The 25,971-nt window shown below is 39.9% G+C and overlaps 1 protein-coding gene across 1 annotated transcript in view; it reads right to left on the bottom strand.

Annotated features, from left to right (window-relative positions):
- Positions 1-25,971, bottom strand: part of SORCS1 (sortilin related VPS10 domain containing receptor 1) — a 297,502-nt gene that overhangs the window by 158,650 nt on the left and 112,881 nt on the right. Inside the window, exon 3 of the mRNA XM_054382572.1 lies at positions 5,858-5,957. Within this exon, the coding sequence (XP_054238547.1) occupies positions 5,858-5,957 (100 nt within the window). The remainder of the gene's footprint in view (positions 1-5,857; positions 5,958-25,971) is intronic.

Genomic DNA, 25,971 nt, shown 5'->3' with positions numbered 1-25,971 from the left:
TTATACATACAATAAATATCCATTATCTTGGTGCTACACACATAACAGGACAGTGCTTAACACGCTGTGATAAAGGTGTGAATCGCAACCAGCATACATAAAAGAAGAGGAAAGCATCTGTAAGCCATTCATCTTTAGAGAGAAAGAAGAGAGGACACTACCATACAGCAATTAAAATCTGAACAGTTGGAGCAATAAAGGGAAAATTCAAGGCAGGCCTGAAAAAAAAGAAAGGGGGAGAGAAAACAAAAGCAAAACTAACACAAAAATTCAAAGCCACAGGAAATATCTGATGCATTAGTGCTACTAATAGCATAAAATATGTTGGCAGATACTATCACCCAGCATTTTATTAATTAACTGGAGACACACAGATAGAAGGAGTCTGCAAGCACAAAGAACTAATAGGCTGCCTGAACTGACTCTCCACAAGGAACAGTGTGCATCATGCAAGTGATACAGTATCTAAATTAGCTAGCAGCACCTTGAGTCAAAGAAAGCTGGGGGGGGACTTTTTAGGCTATCAGGTAGTGACAGGACTAGGGGGAATGGAATAAAGCTGGAAGTGGGGAGATTCAGGCTGGACATGAGGAAGAAGTTCTTCCCCATGTGAGAGCCTGGAATGGGTTGTCCAGGGAGGTGGTTGAGGCCCCATCCCTGGGGGTGTTTAAGGCCAGGCTGGATGAGGCTCTGGCCAGCCTGATGTAGTGTGAGGTGTCCCTGCCCATGGCAGGGGGGTTGGAACTAGATGATCCTTGTGGTCCCTTCCAACCCTGACTGATTCTATGACTCTAAAACGTCTAGCTAAACCAGTTGTAGGGTCCTCACCACCCCTCATTCACCCTATTTGTATAGGTCTATGATTTTCCATGCCATCTTTAAAAGCAACCTACCTAGAAGGCTTTTCAAAAGATCATAAAACTTCATACATTTGAGTTTCTAGGAAAGTGAATGACAAAGTTTTGCAAAAATGGATTTTCAAAATAGCAACTTGGATTTCTATTTTGGTTTACTTTTTAACTGAACAAAGACTATTCCCCAAATACTATTTCTTCATGTAGAAGCACTTCAATAATTCAGGTAATTCCCCTCAAAAAAGGCTCTATGAAGGCACCAAATAAACCAACACTGACATACTGAAGCCTGTGGATTTATTGCACATTGAAGATTCTATCTTCTGGGGACTTGTTGACAGATACTCAAACAGGACCTGTGTCTTTGGTAAGATCCATGCATTACAATTTTTCTTCCACTGCTCTGTGCCATCAGTCATACAACCAGGTAGAACAGCAATTCAGAGAAAGGAGAAAACACTGGAAAAGAAAGTTTCCACCTCTCTAATTGCCAGGGCTTATACATCTTTCTGTTAGTCAGCATTTTCTGTAATTTCCTTAAGAAAAAGACTGTAATTCAGAAAGACACCAAGCAACAGCAATAGGCAATCATTTTAAGTTTGAAATAACTGTTGACTTTGTTCTCCTTTTTACTTTCAGAGCACCCTTTGTAGTAAGACATTGCCTGCAATGTCTGCTTAAAGGACTTCATTTTGTTCTATAAAGAGAAAAGAATTGCATGTCAGAAGCTTTTCAAAAGAAATTGGCATTCATAGACTGTGGGAAGCCCTGCAAATCCTGTGTATTTACAGGCTTTTTTTTTCTAGACAGATGAGAACAAATAAACCATAACAAACAATTGATTCAACACATGTTGCTGTTTGTTCTTTTCCAGAATGTGAAAGTAATCAGAAATTCATGAGAAAATCCATTAATTATTTGAATAAATATAATTACATGCACTCTACAAGTTCATTGGTCCAACTGCTCTGCTTTGCAAAAAACAGTTAAGAGTATTCTAATTTTTAAGGAAGCAGCTTCAGTAACTTATGTACACACTGGCCCCACTAACAATTCCCTCTTGTACAAGGTCTCTTGTCCAACAGCTTCAAGAAAAAGAAAGAAAAAAAAAAACCCACCATTTATTTTCTACTACTGAAGAAGCCTTTTCTTTCTGCTAAGAAATATCTTGCAGAACAAAGAACATCAAAGGCTGCAGGTGCAGTCAGAAGTATCACTTACCAAGTAACAAATACCTAGGGAAAACATGCTGTTAGCATTTGCCCTGTATGAACTGGAGCAGTGTGGAGGGTTTATACCCCCTCACACAAGCAGTACAAGTGTTATAAAATTCATGTATTTTAGAGTAGTTGAGTACTGTGTTTTAAAAAATGTAGGGGGAAGTTGGGGGTTGGGGGGGGGGGGGGGGGAGGAGGGAGTGGGAACCAGGATCCACAAGGGTTTGCTGTAAATATTCTTGGTGGCAAACCACAGAATCATTGAGGCTGGAATAGACCTCTGGGATCATCAAGTCCAGCCTATGACCTAACACCACCATACTGACTAGACCATGGCACTAAGTGCCACATCAAATCTTTCCCTAAACACCTCCAGGGACGGCGACTCCTTCTGCTTTCCATTCCAAAGGGAATTTCTGTTACCCTCTGCTTTCCATTCCAAAGCATGTGTGATAAAGATTCTGAGTTTTAGTATTTTTGTTGTCACTGCAGAAGTACTTTTAACGTGGAGATATAATACAGCTCCAGCCTCCCCCTCATGCCCTTTTAATCACGGGGGGGCTAGCTATGTGCCCAAAGTTAGATGTTCATTGGAGGAATGAGCTGATGTTCCACAGAAAGAGAGAGCATAAGCAGGGTCTCCAAGCCCAGTTTTGCTTTTGCTGAAGTTTTGGAAAATTCAGTCTTAGATCATTACATAGGTCCTTTCATCCCAGGTGTTGCAGCTTTCCTCTGGCACTGTCCCATATTGATTATAGGCCAACTTTACTACGGTCAACTGCCAGAACATGCAGTTCCACCTCAAAACTTTTTCCTTTCATCTATTTGTTTTTTGAGCTGGAAAGGGATTAGTTTTCAGGCAGATTAGTTCTCGATCCAGCTCACCAGATGGCTACACAAACAAAGGTGGCAGTGTGAGGGAGTGGGAAGATGCAGCCAGAAGAGGTAAAGGATTTTCAGAGCCAGACTGCACTTAAGTTGGTTGAATATGTTTGCAAAGCCCTTAGTTTCTTCTTAGGTTTCTGCACCACACCTAATTATGACCAACCTTCAAACCTGAAGGACTTCTGAGTGAGCTGAAAATTTCATCCTTTTGCTCTACTGAAAACCTTTATATCTTCATCAGGTGTCAGCTTCATTGAGATGACATTTCTCCATTAATTTGGGACCATTTAATAAGATTTCCATCAGCAGACTTAAACCTATAGTTTCTCTGGGTTGTTTTAATTACAATAATTTCTCTCTCCACTCCTACACCTTTTTCCTGTCTTGTATAAGCATAGCAATGTGGCATTCCAAAGGTAAGTGGTAGATAACTTTTACAGCAAGGGTCTTCCAGCAAAACCCATTTTTAAAACAGATAGAAAGAAGGATGCCAGGAACTATTGACCTGTCAGCCTCTGCTCTGTGCCTGGGAAGAGATCCTACTGGAAATTCTGATTAAGGCACATGGAGGAGAAGGAGGTGATTTGAGACAGCCACTATTGCTTTATAAAGGGCAAGTCATTACTGACCAGTCTAGAGAATGCCAGTAGTATCCTGGGCTGCATCAAAAGAGATGTAACAAGAAGATCGAGCAAGATGATTCTGCCGCTCTCTGCCATTCTCTGGTGAGACCTCACCTGGAATACTGTGTCCAGCTCTGGGGCCCTCAACACAGAAAAGACATGGGCCTGATGGAGTGGGTCTAGAGGAGTGCCACAAAAATGATTACAGGGCTAGAGCACCTCTCCTACAAAGACAGACTGGGAGAACTGGAGTTGTTCATACTGGAGAAGAGAAGGCTCCGGGGAGACCTTGCAGCAGCATTTAAGTATCTGAAGCTGACCTAAAAGAAAGGGGAGGGGGGGTACTCTTTACAAACACATCTAGCAATAGGACAAGGAACAATGGTTTTAACTAGAAAAGGGTAGATTTAGATTGGACATTATGAAGAAATTCTTTATTATGAGGGTGGTGGAACATTGAAACGGGTTGCCCAGGGAGGTGGTAGAGGTCCCATCCCTAGAGACATTCAAGGTCAGCCTTGATGAGGCTCTGAGCAACCTGATATAATTGAGGATGTCCCTCCTTACTGCAGGGGGATTGGACTAGATGACCTTTAAAGCTCCCCTCCAACATTTTATGATACCATAAGAGAGCACTTGATAGCTGTCTTGTTAGGACCACATGAGGCAGCTGCCTGCAGCTAGGAAGTGGAATTCATGATGCGAAAAGTCCACTTTAGTTTTATGTTCTAGTGTTTGCAAACACTTTTCCCAGGAATAGGAAGAAAGTCCTTGAACATCAGTCAAATGCTCCTTGGTCATAACAAAACATTAGTCACAGGCTTGGGCAGGGGAGTAGAGGGTAGAATCAAGTATACCCTGTCATGTGTCTATACCTCAGCTGGTGGTATGGACTTTCACTTATGGACAATTGGATAAAAGCAGTCAACGTTAGGACATGAATTAGAATCATTCTAGGGTCAATTTCTTAATAGGTCAGATGACTCATGCCTTGAAAAGCCCATTTTTGTGAATAAAGTGTTAAACAGAAACCACAAGAGAACACACTCAGCATTGTCCTCTCTAGTTAGGGCAGCTCCCTCTTCCTTTCAGTTTGTCTTAAAGAATACATAAATCTTTCAGTGTAATACAAAAAATACCCAAACCAACAAAACCACCAAACCAACCAACCCACAACCAACAACTGGCAGAGACCTCAGCTGCCCGAATATACATAGAGGTGAGCCTTCATTAGCATTTTCTGCTGATGCAATTCAGCTTTGCCTGTAATAACTCGAAGTATCCACTAAGCCAGAAAGGAAGAAAACTTCTGCAGACAGGTTTGTATTCCCTCTGATAAAGACCTGGTGTTGGGCCTTCCACATGTGCACTGTAGCCTCACAGATAATAAGTCAAGAGGACAATGGTGTCATCCCTGCCATTTAATCATATTTTGGTTTTATTTCCATTCCTTATTTTCTGGATCAACATATGAGGAAACCTGAAACGAATGAAATTGCTAGTAACTGCAGGGTGATTTAATCTACTTTTTAGTGTCCAAACCAAGAACACCAGGAGTAATGATTGCTTATAACCAAATATCAGTTAAAGCCTTCTTAAAGATTCTCCTGCATGTGTTGTTTAAGCACAATACGGTTTAATAGCATATCTGTGTGTCAGTATACATAAGAATACAAGTCTTCATCACCATTATGAACTTCATCACTTTCTAATGCAAACCTCCAAATTAGAAAGATGTTGTCAGCATGTATCTCAAAGAAGGCATCAGATTCCTTTTATAAATACACCAGCATTGTAAGTTCTTAGTAAATTGTTACTAAGGGTTCTTGCATGATTAATACCTTCTGGGCTTCAGAAGGCATTTTCTCTGCAGGAATTTGTCAAATACTGTTCAGTTCACTACTGGGAGCACTTAAAAGACAAATAATGTGGCATGCAATCTGGCCACTGTAGTTGCATTTCTGCCATTTTAATGAGTTTCAGACAAAAAAAATCATCAGCATCCAGAAGGTAAGCCAACAATTAAATGCATGATACCTACTATGCCTATTCATTTAATGGCCATCTTTTGCTAATGTGTATTCCCCAAAGGACACTGGTAGGTAGTACAGGTGATACAAGCTGGTTTATATTTTGGTAAAGCAATATATTTTTTTTTCAAGGAGAGGAAGGCAAAAAGAGAGTTTCCAACCATTTAAATATCAACAGATATTGAGGAAGCTGGGAATGATCACAAGGACAGAAATTGCATCATCGAACCAAGCACACTATCGCCTACCTTACGCTTGTTTGTTGGGCAAACATACAAGTAGCTCAAAATAGTCTTCAGACCAACTTTATCATTCAGTTTTTCGTATGTTGTCCCATAATCTGTTGACCTACAATTCAAAGAGAGATTTTTGTAAGCACAAACACTTAATCACAAAACCACAAGTCACTTGGCGGCTTTTCAATATAAGTCATGCTTTACATAGCGGAACGGCTCTCTCGAGCCTTTTGAGTGATTCATGTAGTATATAATGATACTTAATTATATAGACACAGCATCATGTGAGTGCTTATAATTTGCATTTAAATTAGATTAGGAAAAAATTAAACCAGCATCTTCCCAAAGCATTTTAAAATAAACATGTGCAAAAGGAAATGCTAAATTCTGTGTACAGAAGATGCCAATGATTGTCAGAAATGCCAAATAGCAGACAAGAGACTAAAGCAATTAATTCACTGTATATTCCAAGCTTAGACTAATTTTGTTAAGATATGAGTCTTTTCTCAGCATATTCCAAAGTATCAACTCCAGCTGATTGTTCAGTGAAATCAGAGTTATGCTTTCTGCAAAAAAAAACAAAACATTGAAGACCTTTTGCAAACCTAACTACTTAGATGTTGTTGGTATAATGCTCACAGATTTTTTCACATGGACTAGCAAAAAGTAGAAAAAAAATATATTTTTTGATATGAAGGTTGCCCATGAAGGTTGACAATGTATCTTGGGGAAGAACAAAACCAGTGAACAAACATGACTGTGCAGAGACTTCCTGTAACATCTACTCTTAACATGTGACTGGAACCAAGATCAGTTATCAGCAGAGGTTTTGTTCATTATGCAGCACATTTGTCTGAATTATGTCTTAATATGAAGAGGATTTAAATAATTAACCCAAACCAGTACAGTTGGTATCCAAAATTGCAGAAAAATGTATTTAGGTAACAGAGATATTTAACAGTATAACACACTCTTGGAAATAATAAATCGGCATTTTATCTTTAAAAATGTACATATGGGTCCATATAGAAATTCAGTTGTAAACAGTATCAGGAGTTCTGCTAATCAGTCTAAACCCAGCCATTCTAAAGCAAACCCAAGGCATTTGTTATTTACAGGTTCTCTTTTATCTGGGAAACAGTAGCTAAAATCACAAAGGTATTTAAAACACTTAAGGTCTACAATTTTATGTATGGGTGGGTTTTTGGTTGTTTGGTTGGTTTCTTCTTTGGTTTGGTTTGGTTTGTTTTTGCCTCCCTGGTTTTTTTTTTTTCTCCTCCCCAGAGTGTGGAGGGTGTTACATATCTGGATCAAGTTTCACACATCTACATTCATACCACAGCTTCTGGGATTCCAGATTTTGCAATCAATACATTAATAAAACAGGAAGGTAACATTTTGGGGGTGTACTCATTACACTAAAATGTGGATTTGCATTTAAGTCGAATCTTTCTATTCAGGAACTTTATTGAAGCACTCACATATATCTGTCCTGTCATATAACATTTCACCTAAGGTTTGTGACCATAGCTCTTTCCTTTCCTTCCTTTCCTCCCCAATAAACATATGCACCCATGTACGCATATATGTTCTAACCTTTGTTGGTTAGAATATCAATGTCAATTTCTCATCTACAGCTTGAGCTTTCCCTTTTGTAAGGTCACCTTTCTCAGGAGCAAAAATGAGCTATCCCAGCTATTTTCTCAGTGGACTGAAAAGGTGAATACACTTAGTTGTTTCTATTACTATTTCAGAGATGTTCCAGCATTCAGGTGAAGGGAGCCACAGCATGATGTGGAACATGGTCCTGCAAAGGACTGCTAGTTCACTTTGGTTACCTTCTCCACTTCACCACTCAGCTTTCTCAGAAATTCGTATTTCTTTTGGGGTCTGCCTAAAAACCAAAATCTATCCTTTGTGAAATTCAGGCTGGTGAAGAATGTAAGCACTAAACCTGACCTTCTGAGTTAGGTGAAAAGAAATATAATAATGAAGTAACACAGCTCTTGTTTACACTAGTGACAGTGATTTCAAAATGAGACCCTTCAAAAGAATGAAGAAACCCTGACACGTAAAACTTGATTCGGAACTGTTAAGGAAAACAGTTGCCACAGCACAGGCAAACAGCTGTTGAAGGCTTACTGCAAATGGTAATCTTAGTCAGAATTGCCAGGCATTTCTTACTTCAACTCTCTAGGCAAGTATTTTGCATTCATAGCTTTATTTACAGGTAACATTTATACCGATGGAAGCGTGTGCTTCTGCCAACATCCATAAAAGCAACCGAAAGATTTCAAAGCTTAGACAAACATCTTTTGGGGTTTTTTTGCAAACAAATACACAAGCAATCAAAGAAGCTACTCTTAGATCTTACACTCACTAATCACCTCAAGCAGCAATATCTTTCCACTGCCCAGTTACAAGTTGTTTCTCTTATGCCACCTTGCAATTACCTTACACTTCAACAAAGAGATAAACGTTACAAGAGCAGACAGGCACCTAGAAGTTCTTTAACATGCAGAAATGGTGATAGCAGTGGAACAAAAGGATTTTATCAAACAAAACACTACATACATGTGAAGCCCCTCTTAGGATCTAACCCAGGGGTATCACCAACTTCATTCCCCTTATTCTTATTTTACATATATATATGTGTGTGTGTGTATATATATATATATATACACAGATATATACATGTATACAAGCAGGCATCGATTAACAGCCTCAATAATGAGTTCTTCATTTGTCTTATTAAAAGACTGCAAGAAGCAGCACGAAACTTTGGTATAAATCAGATCTCCCACACTCTGTAGGGTAGGCTGCTTCTCTGAGGCTCCACAGGGAAAACTCTGTTTTAGTGTATCTGTATAACATGATCAGAGCAAGCAAATGCCTGGATAAATCACCTGAAAGGACTGAACCCAGGAGTTGTAGAGATGAAGACACAAAAATTAAATTCTCTGTCTTCTGAACCATCTGCTGAAAAGCCACAGCTACTGAAATAACCATATGTTAATGAGTTCAGAAGAAGCCTTGTTTTATTAGATCTTGTGTAGACATGCATGTTGCAATGGCACCTCATATTGTTGGGCCCAGGGGGAGGTCATGCATGTATCAATTTAAAACTCTGAGTTTCATTTTGGCTTAATTTGGCTTGGTACAGTTATAGGCTAAGTCAAAATAAATCCAGATTAATTTGAAATAGGAAGGTCTGAGGAGAGATTTGATAGATATGCAAATCTTGCTAGATATGGAAAAATACTTAGATATGTTAGGACCTCGCAGATACTACTGAAATACAGATGATACTGCATAATATAAATATACTGAATAATAGTCGGGAACAATATTTAGACTCAGTTCTGAACTTCTCCTCTGCAATGCACTTACTTCCATCAAAACCACCTCAAACTTTACCAGTAGCTGTTCAGAATCAGACTCCCTATTTTTTCAGGAAAGCAGAATGACTTCTGCAACCCCCCAGGAAGGTAAACATTTTAATTATTACTTGTTCATTTGACAGGATAGAAAAAAAACACCCTACCAAAACTGTGGGACTGATGAGCTGACTTCCCCGAGTAATAAATTAAAACAACACTAGAAATATGTAAACTAATTTATATTTTGCCAACTATTTGCAAGGAAGCTGACATTTAAATAACTTCATTGTTATTCATTGACAGGGCATTTCTCTCTCTTCCCGTCAGGGTAAATGACATTTCTATTACAGTATTATAATAAACTCCTGCACATTTTAAATAAAGTCACTGAATTCCATTAGTCCACCTACTGTCAGGAATATATCTCAATCCATTCCTACCAATATTTCACAATTATAATAGGCATTCTGAATCAACCAGTAACATGAACCCTATGGAAATTTTCTTCTTGCTCAAGAAGCACAGACTGAACTTGAGAAGCCTGTCAGTTTGAATATATAGATTAAACAAATGCCCTAGCAAGTTACTGTATTCCCTTTTGTAGAAATTTAAGGTTATCTGCATTTACTGTACATAAGCTGCTGAAGACCTGAAGAATCCACCAGCTGTTTGTTTGGCCAAAGTTTCTTTTTGTAATAAAATCTTTCTGGAACACTTTACAAGAAAAAAAAGAAAAACATTATATAAAGACTTTGAACCGCGCAACATCATATCTCCTGCTTATGAGAGGGCAGTTTTGTTCCCATAAAAGATATTAACAGATCAAGTTCTTTGCTACAACACATTATTAAGAAGCAATCACTTCAACTGGTACCATTTAATTATCTTTTTTTTTCTTTTTTTTTCCCCACCAGTTACACCTTGTTCTCATGTATTTATATGACTGCTTCCCCCACCTCCACCACAAGACTGTGTATCTATTGTGTCCTCAACCCTCCTCCCTCCACAGTTTAATTTGCTGCTCTGACTGCCATCCATGTGTTATTCAGCCCTGGAAGGCAGAACCAGAAGCATCTGTACCGTGGTTATGGAGCAGCAAAGCAAGGCAGCCTGTCGTGACTGGGAGCTGCTCTGCACATGAATTCACCCTGGCAGAAATCAGGTGAAATAGCAATGACTATTACATTGTCTCTTCCACCTTCTCACATAATGACATTTACCACCTGGCTGGCTGCAGAAGGGACTGGCCAGTTGAGCACAAAGATTTGCCAGTTGCTATTGTATTAATCTCTACATGACCAGATTTTTGGATGGAAGGCTTTCAGATCACAGAAAAGAAAACTGTGGAGCACACAGGCTGCACTCACAAAAGGCTTTAATTGAACAAGTTTTTGAATAAAGAAATAATTAAGATGTTAAAAATGATGTTTCACTTCTGAATTTTGGAGTGTGTAGGCATTCCTGTGTGCAATGTTTTAAGCCTGTTTGTAAACTCTGCTGTAGAGATGTTGACTTTTACATTCTTTCTTTCTGGGGAATCTTCCAGGCTGAGGTGCTATTCCCTCATCACTTAAACTGAAATACTTCCCTTTATGGTTTTATAGCCAAGTACTAAAGTTTCCCATTGATTTCTGCCTTGCCACCATATTTCACAACAGCTACTAATGTCAAAGTCTTCTTCAACAACTAACCATTTAACTTCACACATTCTCCCTATTAAGGCTTTCAGGAGCCATTGACAGATGGCACTTTTGGGCTGATGCCCATTTTAACTCCTTCATGTGTTACCCTGGTACTTTTTCCAGAAAGTAATACAGTCCAATCTCAGCTCCTCTCTCAGGGAGAAACTGGGGGGTTTATCCCGTTCTTTATTTCCATAGGAAGTTATTCTTGCTTTCTGAATTACCTTGCTTCACCTGAATGTCTCTCATTACTGGCTTTCTAATTCACTATATAGTAATTCTCCACATCCCTACCCAATTCTAATGGGAATTGCTTACCTAGTTCAAAGAAGCTGACGCATTTTGAGAGGATTTTTACATTTCCACATGAAGAGCAAGAGGTAAACACAGTGAATCCTGTGTCCTTCAACACAGTTTCCATGCAGCTACAAGACAGACCTTGCCCTCATTTGTGCAAGTTTCTCACCTGAGGTCACACTCAGAGTATTAGTCCCCCTCCAGCACAAAGATTATCACATTAGGAATTCCTCCCATGGACTCTTTTTAAGGCAGGACACAGGGTTTTTATTTAAAACTCCTGTATCACGCTGACAGCTCAGGTCTTTCAACATTGAACAATGTGCTCTTGTGGCCAAGAGAGCCAACGGGATCCTGGGATGCATCAAGAAAGATGTGTCCAGCAGGGCTAGGGAAGTTCTTCTACCTCTCTACTCTGCCCTGGGGAGACCACACCTGGAGTACTGTGTCCGGTTTTGGGCTCCCCAGTTCAAGAGAGATAGAGACCTGCTGGAGAGCCACAAGGATGATTAGGGGACTTGAGCATCTCCCCTATGAAGAGAGACTGAGATCTCTGGGGCTGTTTAGTCTTGAGAAGAGAAGACTGAGAGGGGATCTCATCAATGTGTATGAGTATCTGAGGGGTGGGTGTCAAGTGGAGGGGGCCAGGCTCTTTTCAATGGTGCACAATTATAAGAAAGGGAACAACAGGTATAAACTTGAACATAGAAGGTTTCATCTCAACATGAGGAGAAACTTCTTTACAGTGAGGGTGACAGAGCACTGGAACAGGCTGCCCAGGGGGGTCGTGGAGTCTCCTTCTCTGAAGACTTTCCAACCCCACCTGGATGCATTCCTGTGTGGACTACCCTAAGTGATCCTGCTTTGGTAGGGGGCTTGGACCCAATGATCTTTTGAGGTCCCTTGCAGCCTGTGATATACTGTGATACTATGATACTGTGAACTTATCTGTGTCCCTGACACACTGCCTCTTCTAAATGCCTTTCTACAGCTTGGGACCAGCCATACTCTGTCTTCCTTGGCCTCCTATTCTTCACTTTATTAAGGAGTCTTGGCTGAAATTTAACTATAGCTCATTTGCTATAAGCAGGGATTAGCTTGAAGTAAAGATAGTTCAGAGAGACTTTCGGCCTTACTGAGAGTTTGGTACAAGAGGACAGTATTAAGAAGTCTGACAGAAGTGACAAGCTCAAGAGTTGGTTGGCATTTCTTTAAATGTCTGTAATGGCGCTGCACATGTCACAGCATTAAAACACTTCACATTTACCCTGACAGGTTGAAAATAACTCTAAAACACATAGAATCATAGAATTGTTAGGGTTGGAGGGGACCTCAAGGATCATCTAGTTCCAACCCCCCTGCCATGGGCAGGGACACCTCACACCAGATCAGGTTGCTCAGAGCCACATCCAGCCTGGCCTTAAACACCTCCAGGGACGAGGTTTCTACCACCTCCCTGGGCAACCTGTTCCAGGGTCTCACCACCCTCATGGTGAAGAACTTCTTGCTAACATCCAGTCTGAATCTCCCCATTTCTGTATTTATTCAGAGTATATTTCTCAAATTCCAATGCCTTTTAAACTTAAACAAAAACCCCAAAAACTTAAACAGAACAACAAATCTGAACACATCAAAATTTATAGAACGAATTAATGTCCATTAAAAAATGGTGTGAAATTAGCTCTTTAAAATCTACCCATTTCTATTTTTTTTCCATTCCCCCTAGTCCTATCACTACCCGACACCCTCAAAAGTCCCTCTCCAGCTTTCTTGTAGGCCTCCTTAAGATACTGGAAAGCCACAATAAGGTCTCCTCGGAGCCGAGGGTACATCTCCAGGGTAAAGGAAAAGGAGAGCTCAAAACACAAGGGACCCACCTCTCTCACTCCCTAAGGGAACATATTTCTGACAACTTTCTTGTCACAAGGTCTTCAGCAGACTGGCAAGTATTCCTGTTGCTAGGTGGGGGAAACAGAGGGAAAGCCTAGATAACTAATCCTAACTTTGAAGAAAGTCTGTGACAAAGCCAGATGCAAGTCCCCTCAGGCTCCACCAACTTCCCACTCCATCCTGACAGCGTTAAGTTTTCTGAGGGACTGTGTGCATAAACAAGGATTGGGGGGAAGTCTTAACAATATTGAAAGGAAGAAATTAAAAACTACATTGTTTAAATGTGCATTTGTCCCACTTTTGGCTGGGCTAGAGTTAGTTTCCCCTCCTCTACCAGCAAGCATGTGCACAAGAAATTGGGAGGAAGCACTGCCAGGAGAATTGACTCAAACAAGCCAAAGGGATATTCTGTACCACAGAATGGCAAGCTCAGTACATGAACTGAGAGGAGTTAGCCAGGAGAGGCAGATCACTGCCCACACATCAGTCAGCAGGTGGTGAGCAAGTGCATTGTGCATCACTTGCAATTTCTGGGCTTTCATTTCTCTCTCTTTTTGTTATATTCCTTTTCATTACTATTATTATTGTATTTCACTGGTTTTAGTTTAAGTATTCAACCACTCTTACTGCAACCTGTGAATTTTACTACTTGGTTTTTTTTTTTTTTTTTTACTCTCTTCCCCATCCAACTGGGAGCAGTGATGAGTGAGTGAGCATCTGTGTGGTGGTTAAGTTGCTGGATGGGATAAAACCACAATAGCATTTTTAAACAGATTTGAACCACCATTTTGAAAATGTCCATATTCCAATTTGAATTGTGACACTAGGTTTTTAATAGAATTGGAGTTATAAATTTCTACATGAGTTTACTGAAATGTGTCTTTTTCCTCTTGTGGAAAAAAAACCTGTTCTCACCACAAAGTTTCCTACCTATGGAAGCCATCAAAAAGACTTGCAGGATGCAAGAGGGTGAAACAATTACAAAGAAACAATAAGAAACTATGAAATTTACATTTCTCTGCATAATCATTTAAATTAATTCAATTTTCTTCTCCTTTGTAATCAACTATTATTTGGAGTAATCTAAATTAACAGGAATATACACACTCAAATTCCTTGCAATTTTTGGCTTAATATAGTTCAGCTGATTATTGCTATAAATAATTTAAAGATGTGACAAGCAGGAGAAGCAGTTCATATTTTATCACCCATGTTGCATTGGGTAGTTATTCAAAATATCACCCAAATAAGAAATAAAGGAAATATGTGAGTGAGTGTCCCAGGAGACACCTGTAGGTGACTCAGACGAGTTACTTCTCCTTAAAATAATAGTTGAAGAAAAATAAATTTGGCTAACTTTCCTTCACTGCTATCTAGTTGAGAGTGAGCAGTTCAGGTTAACAACCTAAACAGAGAATACCTGTCCCCTCTCTGTACCACATCCAAAGAAAGGACCATCCATCCCTTTTATATATATTTAGTAAATGGGCTGCCAGAATTGGTAGCCACATGGCTAAACCTCTATCTGCTGAAGCGTGCTATAGTACAGGTTGTTGTTTCATGGTCAGCCACACTCCTATTATCACCTGGGGCTGCACTGAGATTTTAATTTTTTGAGTGTACAATTCTCAGCCTGATATTTGACTGGACTCCACCTTGCAAAGTGTTTTCTAAGCACTGGTTTGCAAGAATGAACTGTAAATCCAGGGCTTTGCTGTGGATAACCCCGTTTTGGGAACCACAGCTACATTCTGGAACTACCTGCAAACACTGCTGTGCTAAATCGCCACTTACAAGATTAAGTCTGCAAAAGCAGATGGGGTGTCTAGGGCAGAAGGCTGCATTTGTGGCAAAGTAACTGTGGACATGTCTAGTTATCAGACCTCCAGTAAGACTGGCTGCTGCCCCTGAGGGCAAGGTAAGGTGGCAACAGAATGAACTGGGGCTTTCACCTCCACTGCTTGAGCAGCAAAGATGACTCTCCAGAGCTCTCCCATTCGAATCTCCCTTCCAGCTTATCTGCTAGTAGGCTGAAAGACTTACCTCCAGTCTCTCACTGATGTAGCTAAAATCAGCAAGGGTATAGGGAAGCTAGCAATCATAACCACTTTAACTATTCTAACCCAATGTTCTAAGTGATAGCATGCAGGACAAAAAAAATGTGACAGTCACCAAAGCAAGACCTCCACTTGACTCTCATGGTGAAAGACTTGAAAGAATGGCACCAGTGGTGCTCTGGCTGAAACACTTCTTCAGTCTCTCCCTTACTTTCTATGAGCCGTTTTGTGCCACAGGTCCTAGATGCATGTGGGAAGGATCAGTAACTCCAGCAGGACAACTAATTTTTAGAAGCTAATCATACCAAAATCTGATACATTCTTTACATTTGTGTATCTGACTGCACAGACTCTCCAAGCATTTTCTCCTTCCCTAATCTATAGTACTGGTTTTCAATATTTTTCCATTTGCCATTGCAGCATTATTTTTATGAGGTATCAGACCCTGAAGAAAGGAATGAAAGTTTACTGACAATAGATTTGTTTCTTGGTATCTTAAGAGAATTTTTTGGGGGATAGCTGGACTACAAGTGGATGAGCAGCAGTCAAAACAAACAAGCAGACCAGAATGAAAATTTCTCCCCTTCCTTCATCAGAGTATTCTCTACCAGGTAACACTGCAACCCAAGAATTGAGCCATTCCCATAGGCTTAGCTTGACTCAAGGCTTATGACACCACTAACTAAAAAAACCCAAACCAACCAAACAAAAAACCCACAAAAACACAACCTCAGCTTCACTGTGATAGATATTAATGTCCTTTCCTACATTTATATTACAAGACATCTTTTAAACTAGGAGAATTGAGAAGGACTAATGATTCTCTGCTGAATGTTTACAAGAGGCAAAATGACATCACCATATCCTCAATGCCAAATTCTGGCTTATGAAGTGGTTGAGTGTTGCATCTTCCCATTTTCACCCCAGTCTGGTGTAAATCACACAAATAGCCAGGACTGTAGCCCAGTAATCATCACACTATTAACTTTCTAATTGATGGTAATGGCCAGAATAAATTTTGGGCACCCCAAGGGGTGGTTAATGGATTTTGTAGCTTGAGGGCAGAGCAACAGGAAACATTTCCATTTAATCAGTGAGATGAGACAACCATACATGTCCTACACTCCCCATCCCATCAGAACACTGAGGTCATTGCAGCTTTGTTGAAAAGCTGGGTGTTGCCAGGCAGGGAAAAAACCCAAACCAAACCAAAAAAACCAACCACCAAACAAACCCAAAAACCACAAACAACCAAACCATCAACCCTCAGCAGGCTGAACTCAGTTACAAGGCTTGATATACTAGGTCAGCAAACCTATAGTAACACCCATAGCAATGTTATACATTCAAAAAAACTGCTATTAGCTCATCTCCAATTAAAAGTTAGTTTTATTGCATCATAAAATTGCTGCAGATCTTCTTTGGCTTTTAGAAGATACTCTGCAGGAGAGACTTTCCAGCTAGCACCATTTGCAACACAATATGCAATCTTCTTTCTACCCTGCCAGTGCAAATCAACAACTAGAAAGCTTAAAAAGTCCAGACAGCCCAAGACATTGCTCTCAAAATCACTGTCTAAATACCTTAGTAGTTATAATGGAGTAACTCTCAACAACTAGTAGCATTTTAAAACCAGCTAAAAATATGTCTTGTGCATTAATTTATATTACAGTTGGTTGGAAGATGAAATTCCCATCTCTTAGGCAGCACTACCTTTTTTTTTTTTTTGGTCCTGTTTAAAACTACCATGGTTACTAATTTTCAGAAAGAATAACAATGGAGGGGAAAAAGAGATTAAGTAAAAGTAATAGAAACAAATTTCAATTTTATAGCACATTCTGGCTGTCACCCCACAAGAAAATGAGCTCAAATGAGACAAGAAGAAAATCAAAACAAAATGCACTTTCAGTTTTAAATCATCCCAATGTTTACTGTCAGGATTTCGTTCTTAAAATACTGCAGAAGATTTATCTGACTAATGCTGCATTTCCCAGCAGAAAACTGTTCCATTGAGAAGGTTTCAATTAGTTCTGAGACCTAGTAGTGAACAAGCCAAACTGTTACCCTAGTCTGTTAGACTGCTACTCTATCACATCACCTAAGAAAGATTTTGTTGTTGCTGTATCCAAAAGCTGTGCTAGTGGATTATTTGAATTACTGTATCCAGTAATCACTAATTACTGCTTCAAAGCAGACAAACAGAATGAGTGCTACTTTTTTTTTCTTTTAAAAAACATTCAAATGATGCAGCTGTACTGTCAGTTTCACACAATATACATCATCCAGAGCCCTGCAGCTTTATTTTCTTTTTCCTTTTGGTTGGTAGAGGCATATTTATCACTATGCATCACAAGGATCCGTGGGGTTATAAAGCTTGCTATTTATAGCTACTCTTGGGGTATCGAGCAAGTGACAGTAATTTGTTCCTTTGACATCTAACCTTAGGAAACTCCAGTTGCAGAAGATGGATTTTTACAGGAAACGAAATGAAAGTACACAGCAGAAGATTAATGCCGTTTTCTAAGCCTGAGGAGAATACATGCTCCCAATCATTCTGCAGAAAAAAATGGTCAGGAGCATGAGCTATGTATTAAGAATAGGAGCAAGATGTGGTCAAGGTGAGGTGTTCAAACAGTCTGTTAGCAAACTGATACACTGGCATTTGTGAGTAAAGGAATTGCAGGTTGATGGTCTCGAAATTAACTCAGTTCTTCTGGTTCTTTGATTTTGAAAGTCATCTTTAAGTCAGTGCCAGCCACAGATAAAATAGGATCTGGCTTTCACGTTACTGGTAAATGATAAAAGGAAGTTAAAGCTAGGCTGCAAATTCCATATCAGAAACATCTTGCAGAAGATCAAGTTACTATTTTGCCCTGCAAAATACATCTTGCATCAATTGTATTTTCCGTTTGTGAGAAAATAAAGACTGTATACAGATTCAAATAACTTGAAAAGATTCCTTGTTACTAAAATCTTTACTGGCCCTATTTATCCATTTCTCAACTCATATTCTAGTGCCTTATTGAAAGAAAAAAAAAATATCCAGGAGTTGTTTGGTTGTTGTCCCCACCCCAACCATCTGTTTTTAATTTATTTGGAATTAAAATTATAAGCAAAGTCTTTCCAAAGCTGTGGGTTCATAAAGACATTAATTATACAATCCAGTCATTAAAATAATGCTGCCAACGGGACCTCAGCCAAGTACCTGAGAAGTCCTTTTTCCTTCTTTTAACATCATCCTCAGCCACCACCAACTCCCTTAAAAAAAGAGCACCTTCCTGTGTGCTCAGAAAGCCAGAGTTTAGCTTCACTGACCCCCAAATCTCACATGTGACCACAAGAACTGCATAAACCCTCAAGTCTATGTGCAGTGCCACAAACTAACTCCAACAGAGCCCATTACTTCCAGGCATATTGCTGTTCTGTGCTAACACAATCATACAACTACTAGAGCCATGGACTCTGGCTGCAATGTGTGTCCCCTACTGGACAGTGGGCAGGTGGTGGTGTATATGATACACACCTACTAATATTCCCATTACAGAAGGTGGAAAAGAAAATAATTCATCATATGCTGGACACACAAGATCTTAGTGTTTACTTACAGGCTGTGAACAATGCAGCCCACTTAGCTCCTAGCTCAAAGAAGAGTTTATCTGGCCTTCCAACCCTGTCTGATTCTATGGTTCTATGTTTATGGAGTAATATTTAGGGCCGCATGAAGGTACTCTATGTCCCAAAACAGCTGGAAAAAGTCATGCTAAATTCACCTGTGTGGAAACCAAATCTGGTAGAACAAGAGTTAACTACAAACAGGTCGAGTTTTGTGCTTTTAATGACAAAGGTCACACAGCTACATAAAAGCAGCACCCACAAAAAGGACCTTCATAAGACGGTGACTGTTTGCCTGGGAGATGCTTGCCAAGTCCTGCCCTTCTCCTTGAGGGAAAATCAGTGATAAATGCCATAAGTGGAAATTCTTCAGTTTAGTTTGGATTTATTAGGGTCCAATTAGAATAGACACTGAGTAAGAAGTCAAACACTAGAATTGTCAATACTGGCTGGTGGGGAAAGGGAAGGAGGCAAGAACAGGTGCAAGATTTTAATGTGCAATTCGACTGGGGAGCAGCCATCCCTGTATCACAGCTATGCCCAAACCCTCACTTTCAGTACTGTCTACACACACACGCCTCCACCATCTATCAGACAGGCCACCAGAAATCTGATAATTTTTTGCTTAAAGTTCCAGCAGCAGGTGAAAGACCAGACAACTGTGACCAATTCTTTGAGGTTTCCATAGATCAAGCCTCTGGCAAAAATGCACTGAATCCCCCTTCTCCAGGAGCACTGTAAACACACCAAAGCATAATCAGTGATTTTTAATCTGCTTCAGAATAAAGTTCCCTGTTCATCCCATGTAATCTTTATGTGAATAAGGCACCTTAACCTTTACATCATGTGGGTTTTTTTTTTTCCTATCTCCATCTTCTTCCCTCTGTTTTAAAATTTATGGTTACCATTTAGGCTGATTTCAATTTCCATTAATAATATGTTCAATTGATGTACATTTAAGTGAATTTAATCATGTTGTAGTGACAGGTTTAGCTTAAAGCAGGGCTTCACTTAGAACTATCAAGTAAATTTCTCTTGAAAAGGTCAGTTTAACATTTAAGAGGAATGCCCATTCCACACAAATTAGAATTTGCTCCACTTGTTTCAAATGAAAACACTTCTCAAGTGAGCTTCAATGGAGATATGTCAATCAAAAGGTCAGGTGCCCATGGGAAAAGGTTCACTGATGCTTCACCTACACAGCCAACCCAAAGGCTGCTCAGATGTGTGGGCAAAACCAAAACATTCCTGCCCCACAGTTCAAGGGCTGGGGCTGAATTGGAGCCAGATCACACCACAGAAAGCAAGTAAAAGAGAGCTGGAAGAGCTTAGGCAAGCTCCTGAAAAGTCAGACTTCTCATTTCTAATTGCTGCAGCAATAAGAATGCAGCAAGAACTAATTTGCGTGCTACGGAGAGGGGTTCTTGTGTCTGTGCCTCATGAGGATTTATTATTGCTCCTGATCCTGCCAGCAGCAGTTCATCTTTCCAGGACACTGTCACAATAAGCAGAGAGGGGATACCTGAAATGCTGTCTCAGTAGCAAAATTTCCCTGCAGCTGGAGTTCACTCTGCATCCAGCCCAGGAAAACAAGTGCCCTGGAGCAGTCACCCAAGTAGGTCTTCTGCAAAATATTTTCTCCATTAAAAGGCTTCACAGTAGCATTACCACAAGTCCTGAGTGGATCACATGTGACAGGTGCTGCCTTCCTTGCTCTGGGTGGGACAGAAAGCCAGTATCCATATTTTTGGGTTTGCCAGGACACTTCTCCAGAGTTCTGCTCAAACCACCAAGTGGAGACAAGAATTTTCTATCCTTGCTCAGCAGCACACTCTCTCAAGTTTCACATAGTCTTTGTCAGAGGATCACCTCACAGAGTCATAGATTCCCAGGTTTATACCACTGCAACATATAATGTAGGATCAATTCAGGTAAGTTTCCCAGTTCCAATCTTACTTTACCACTGAGAGCTCAAATTGACAGTACCCTAGGCAATTAGCACATCTTTTCTGTATTAAATTTTCTTTCTGATATTTACTTTATGGTGTCTAATTCATGTAACAGAAAAGAGAGGGAAGAAGCAAGCCTTGACTTCCTTCTCTGAGACCTTCATGATTTTACAACCATTAGCTGTCACTTTCCAGATCAATGATTCCTGGCCAGCCCAACCATTCCTTCCACACAAATCACTCCATACCCCATCCTCACTGCTCTTTTCTGAACCTCCCCTACTTCTAACACAATCTTCTTCAAATAAGACTGAATGAAACTGGACACAAACCACTATTCCTGTTATTGTACAGTTGTTGAATCAAGACCTCAGTTCTTGAGTTTCACTGCTTAGGAAAGCTACAGGATGTCATGCAAAAATTGGTACATAACCACTTAACTGATGGCAATCATGCATCTGAGCTTTAAGTTGCTCAGCATACTCAGAAGATGCTTACTCCCATGGACTCAGCAGAATCTTTTTGTGATGAAGGTCCCTGTGTTCACACTTTCTCAGAGGCAGCAAGGCTTACCTTGCTGGGAGGCAGGAAAGCAATCTGTGCAAGCAGAAACAAACAAACTCAACCCAAACTGAAAGGAAAAAAGCAGCCACTTTGTTCTACCTTCTCTGTACTCTGCATCTGATGACAGCTGCATCATCACAAATAAAAGGCACAAATTAAGCTATAGCTTTGAATCTTTGAGTCAGTACCTCTAGCAAACACAAGACCTAGTAACAGCTCCACATTGATGATGAATCTTTGTTAACAGTCATCAATATTAAGACCTGCACTTACTGTCCCACCCAAACAAGAACATACTATGTACAAGTAGATGTTTGTTTTGTTTTAAATAAAGTTTTCCCTAACCATGCTTTACATGATAATTTCTGCATAGAATCAAAACATCTTTCAGGGCCAAGTCCAACTTTCCTAGCCAGATAGCAGGCTGAAGGACATCATCCATCTTGTGACAAGTTCAGTCTTTTGTGTTATCATGTTTTACTACAATTTCAGAAACGTAAAATTCCCCATAAAATAGAAATTCTCTTTTTACAGCCAGCTAAATATATTCCTCATGGTATAAATTTCTCCTGTCAACTCCCAAGTTCTCCAGGAGTCCTGAAGAAGCCTCAGAGATTATCTTTCACATCTGTACTGTCACTGCTTGAACAAACCTCTTCATTTCACAGGCTTATGATTCTGCCTAGGAGGGGTGATTAGGGAAGAAGACTTTAAAAAAAAAAAAAAAAAAAAAAAAAAGTTGGGAAGGTGTGGAGGCAAAAGAAACCCCCAACAAACAAACAAATGGAAAAAAAACCTAAACACCCAAAACAAAGCCCACATATATTGAAAGTTCAGGGATAAAACTGAAATTCTAATCCACTCATCTGCAGGGTGGGTCACTTGGAAATGCTTCAGACATATTTTCACTTTAGAAAATGCCAACCTGCCAAAGCAAAACTTTTCAGAACAGCTCCTGAACTGAACTTTCTGGCAGAACATCAGAAGTACATTAGTTAGTTTTGAGAAGATACTCATGGGACACCTGAAAGGTGGAAGGAGAAGACAGCATATAACAAAATTGTCAGCTGAAGTACTGATGCATTTGTAGCTGTCCAAGCATTAAAAACAATACACTTAAAACGGTTGCACTTAAATCTTCTTTTACAGCAAGACAAATACTGAGATACAGTCATTCTCCAAATGAAGAAACAGTTCTCTGATTCACTGCACTACTTATTGTGGGGTGATGTTCTCCTTCAGCCCTTCAAACTCTGCTTGTGTGTAGGACAGAAATATGTTTAACAATGCAACTGCATTCACAGTTATGGAGGAGAGTAATAGACTCACCAGCAATTTGACTAATCAAGCTGGCAAAATGATTGGGTTCAAAAAGGGAAGGACTCTCCCAGCAGCAGTTCATTAAAATAAAAATGGAAGTCTGAACATTTCCAGTGATCCAAGAAAGATTTATCAGTCCCTAAAAGGAACGAGAATAGCCTGGATAATTTCAGCTATCAGCAAGATACAGATAACAAAAATCAGTTGTAGAGTACAGCTAAGAGGGGACTGGTTCTTCTGATTTCACTGCAGAGGATCAGCAAACAAAATCTGCAAAGAGGAGACTCTGCAAGGAAAACCCTTTTACCTACAGAGCCATTTCTACCCATAGAACCATAAAGACATAAACCTGTTTGGTCTATAGAAGGGTGCCAAAAATTATCAGAGGGCTGGAATACCTCTACTATGAAGAAAGCTTAAGAGAGACAGGGCTCTTCAACCTGGATTAGAGAAGGCTCCAGAAAGACTTTATCATGGATTTTCAATACTGAAAGAGGGCATATAAGAAAGATGAAGCTAATTGTTTTAGCAAGGCCTGCTGCAACAGGACAAGGGTTAATGGTTTTAAACTAAAAGAGGGTAGATTTTTACAATGAGGGTGGTGAAAAACTGAAATATGTGGCCCAGAGTGGTGGTAGATGCCCCATCCCAGAAAACATTCAAGATCAGGTTGGACAGGGCTCTGATCAGCCTGATCTAGTTGAAGATGCCTTGGCACATCGCAGAGGGATTGGACTAGATGACCTTTAAAAGTCCTTTCCAACACAAAGCATTCTGTGACTCTATGATTTAGGTCAGATGATTGTAAGCAGTAGCTGAAGAGAACATGTTTTCTTGTACCAGTGGAGCCAGCTATGGTTCTGAAGGAGGGCTGTGACAAACCTCAGAAACTGAGCTAGGTTTTGCATGAGAAATGTGCAGCTGCAAGAAAAAAAAAATTTAAAAAGCAAAGCTACTTTGAAAATGGAAAGCTGACTCATCCACACACAGCACAGCAGTGGTTTCATGAAGCTCTCAACACCATGTGAGGTTGCTGAGAGTCATGAAACTCAGCCTGGGTGGCAATGTTGAGAACATATTAAAAAGTGTATTTTTGTAGGAATGCTTTATTTATGAGAGTACAGTAGAACTGTTGGAAAGAATGAAATAATACTCCTGTGATTTATATTTTTATTTATCTCATGTAAAGACTTAATGGAAAAAAATTTGCCAGTTATTAATGGTTATTAAAAAAAAAACAAACTACAGATTTTATTGGATTCCTGAGCTGCTAACAGTTTTTATAAAGGACATTTCAAAATGCTGTCTAGGAGATGTGACAGATGTAGGGCTGTTCTGGAATAGTTGTTCTGGTTTGATTTGTGGGGGGGTTTGCTGTAAGAATGGACTAGTGCTATTTAAGAAGGAAGCTGCTGGTGAAGAGAACAGAAGAAATAACCAAGGAGAAAAGATGGCTCAGGAAAATCTACTTCTTAAATGGCACTTAAGGATCATTAAGGAACATTGACAATCAGGTAGAGGAAAAGCTGAAGGAGCAATTGTGCCTGCAGAAGACGAACTGCATTACAATCCAAACTAATTCAAACCTTCCCTCAGGAAGGTAGCTAAGTGGAACAAATATTCCCAAACCCTGAAAGCCACCAAAGAAGGGGTAAGTGTCACAAGGCTGGCTTTATGGCTGGTCACTAATACAGGACTGACACAGGAGAGTAGAAGAGGGAACCTGAGGGTGATAGAGAAATTACCACATCCAACATTTCTTGTTGCACACCAGGTACAAAACCCTTGCTACAAAAAGTTGCCCTAAATTACTTCAGCATTGCATTTCACTTCACAATAGACTTTCTAAACATTTCCTCTTACTGTTTAAACAAACAAACAAAACCCCAGAACCCTTCAGATTGAGGAAGATTTTCTTTGTATTCACAAGTGTTTTACTGACACCAAAAGAAAAAAGCATGTGTTGACAAATTTCTTCAGCTGGATTCATAAGCATGGAAAAAATACAAACTACATTTAGGCAAAGACTAAAGATGACTGAATTTCTGCATGACAGATCTAACCAGTGCTGGGAGCTCTTACTGGCCAGAAAGTGGAAATATGGCTAGTCTTGGGACCATGGAACTCTTATATTCCCTACTTTTACACTCCAGGCATGTCCAGTCCTCTGGGAAATTCCCGTGGATTAGGTTTCAGTTCTGCTTTACTGAGTTTCTTTTCAGAAGGAAGATGTTTAACTTATGTCACCATTCCCAAATGTGATGTTGCTCAATTGCCCAAAAGAAACAGACAGCAAGGGCAAAATGCCTAGTGTTAGATTTCTGCATTTGAGCTTGAAGGAGCTCAAAATTATCTTTTGAGGGCTGTAGCAAAGTGAACAGGAAAAGGAATCTTAGACAAACAGATAGGGACAAATGGAATTCTTTAGTGATTGCATTGTCACCCCTGCAACACAAGGCCTCTTTTGCCTCTGTGAATTAAAGCTATTGAGCTAGATCAGAGACTGAACTTCCTTCAGCCACTGGACTTCTGCATAATGACTAACTCCTAGCTCATCTAAATAAAACCTTCAAATAAGCCTTCTCCTCTGGCTATTCAGGAAGCCAGATACCAGCTCAGCTAATTAGACATAGTTGTCATAGCAGCTAATCAGCCTACCTACATTCATCCCAGTGATTGGTACCAGCTGGGAAATTATCTCAAAATGAACCAGGGAATTAAGAAACCACACCTTTGGAACTGCTGGAACAGAAGTCTTTGGCTGATAGGGAAAAAAAAAAAGAAGAAGTCTGGAAATGAAGTAGTAAAGTTTGTTTTAGAAAATTAGGAGTGAAGACAGGCAGAAGTGATTCTTGTGGCAACTGATAGATCATCTGATCTGCAGCACTCATGGGGAACCTCAGCAGCAAAGAGTGTGCTTCAGGAGAAGCTTTGGCAACTAAGCATAATAAACTATTAAACCCAGAAAGTCAGCCTAGAGTGCAGCAAACATAACAGCACTGGAACACCAACAGTAAGTAAATCACATATGACTCTTGACTGGGGACTTGGATTGGATTCTCTGCTCTCTATCGCAGACAAATCTACTCCTAGTCTATTTCTACCAATGGAAGAGTCTTTTTATGCTGGATGAAGGTGTTAATACTCGTCTGCTCTCTGACTGTGGCAGAAAAGCAACAGTAACAGTGCATTTACCTTACTGCACCACTGGGCATTCACTCAGCTGACAGCGTCCACAAGTCCTTTCCAATTCAGAGGCAGACATGATCAGCTTCTTGAGTGTAAAATACCACATTTTTGCAGGCCTCTGTCAGTAGAAGAGTTATGCTGCCAGCCCTGTTCCTACCAAGAATGTAGGCCTCTTGGCAGTTTATC

The sequence above is a fragment of the Indicator indicator genome, chromosome 7 (genome assembly GCF_027791375.1).
Source record: "Indicator indicator isolate 239-I01 chromosome 7, UM_Iind_1.1, whole genome shotgun sequence".
In the NCBI taxonomy this organism is placed as follows: domain Eukaryota; kingdom Metazoa; phylum Chordata; class Aves; order Piciformes; family Indicatoridae; genus Indicator; species Indicator indicator.
This window is presented reverse-complemented; position numbering and strand designations above follow the sequence as displayed.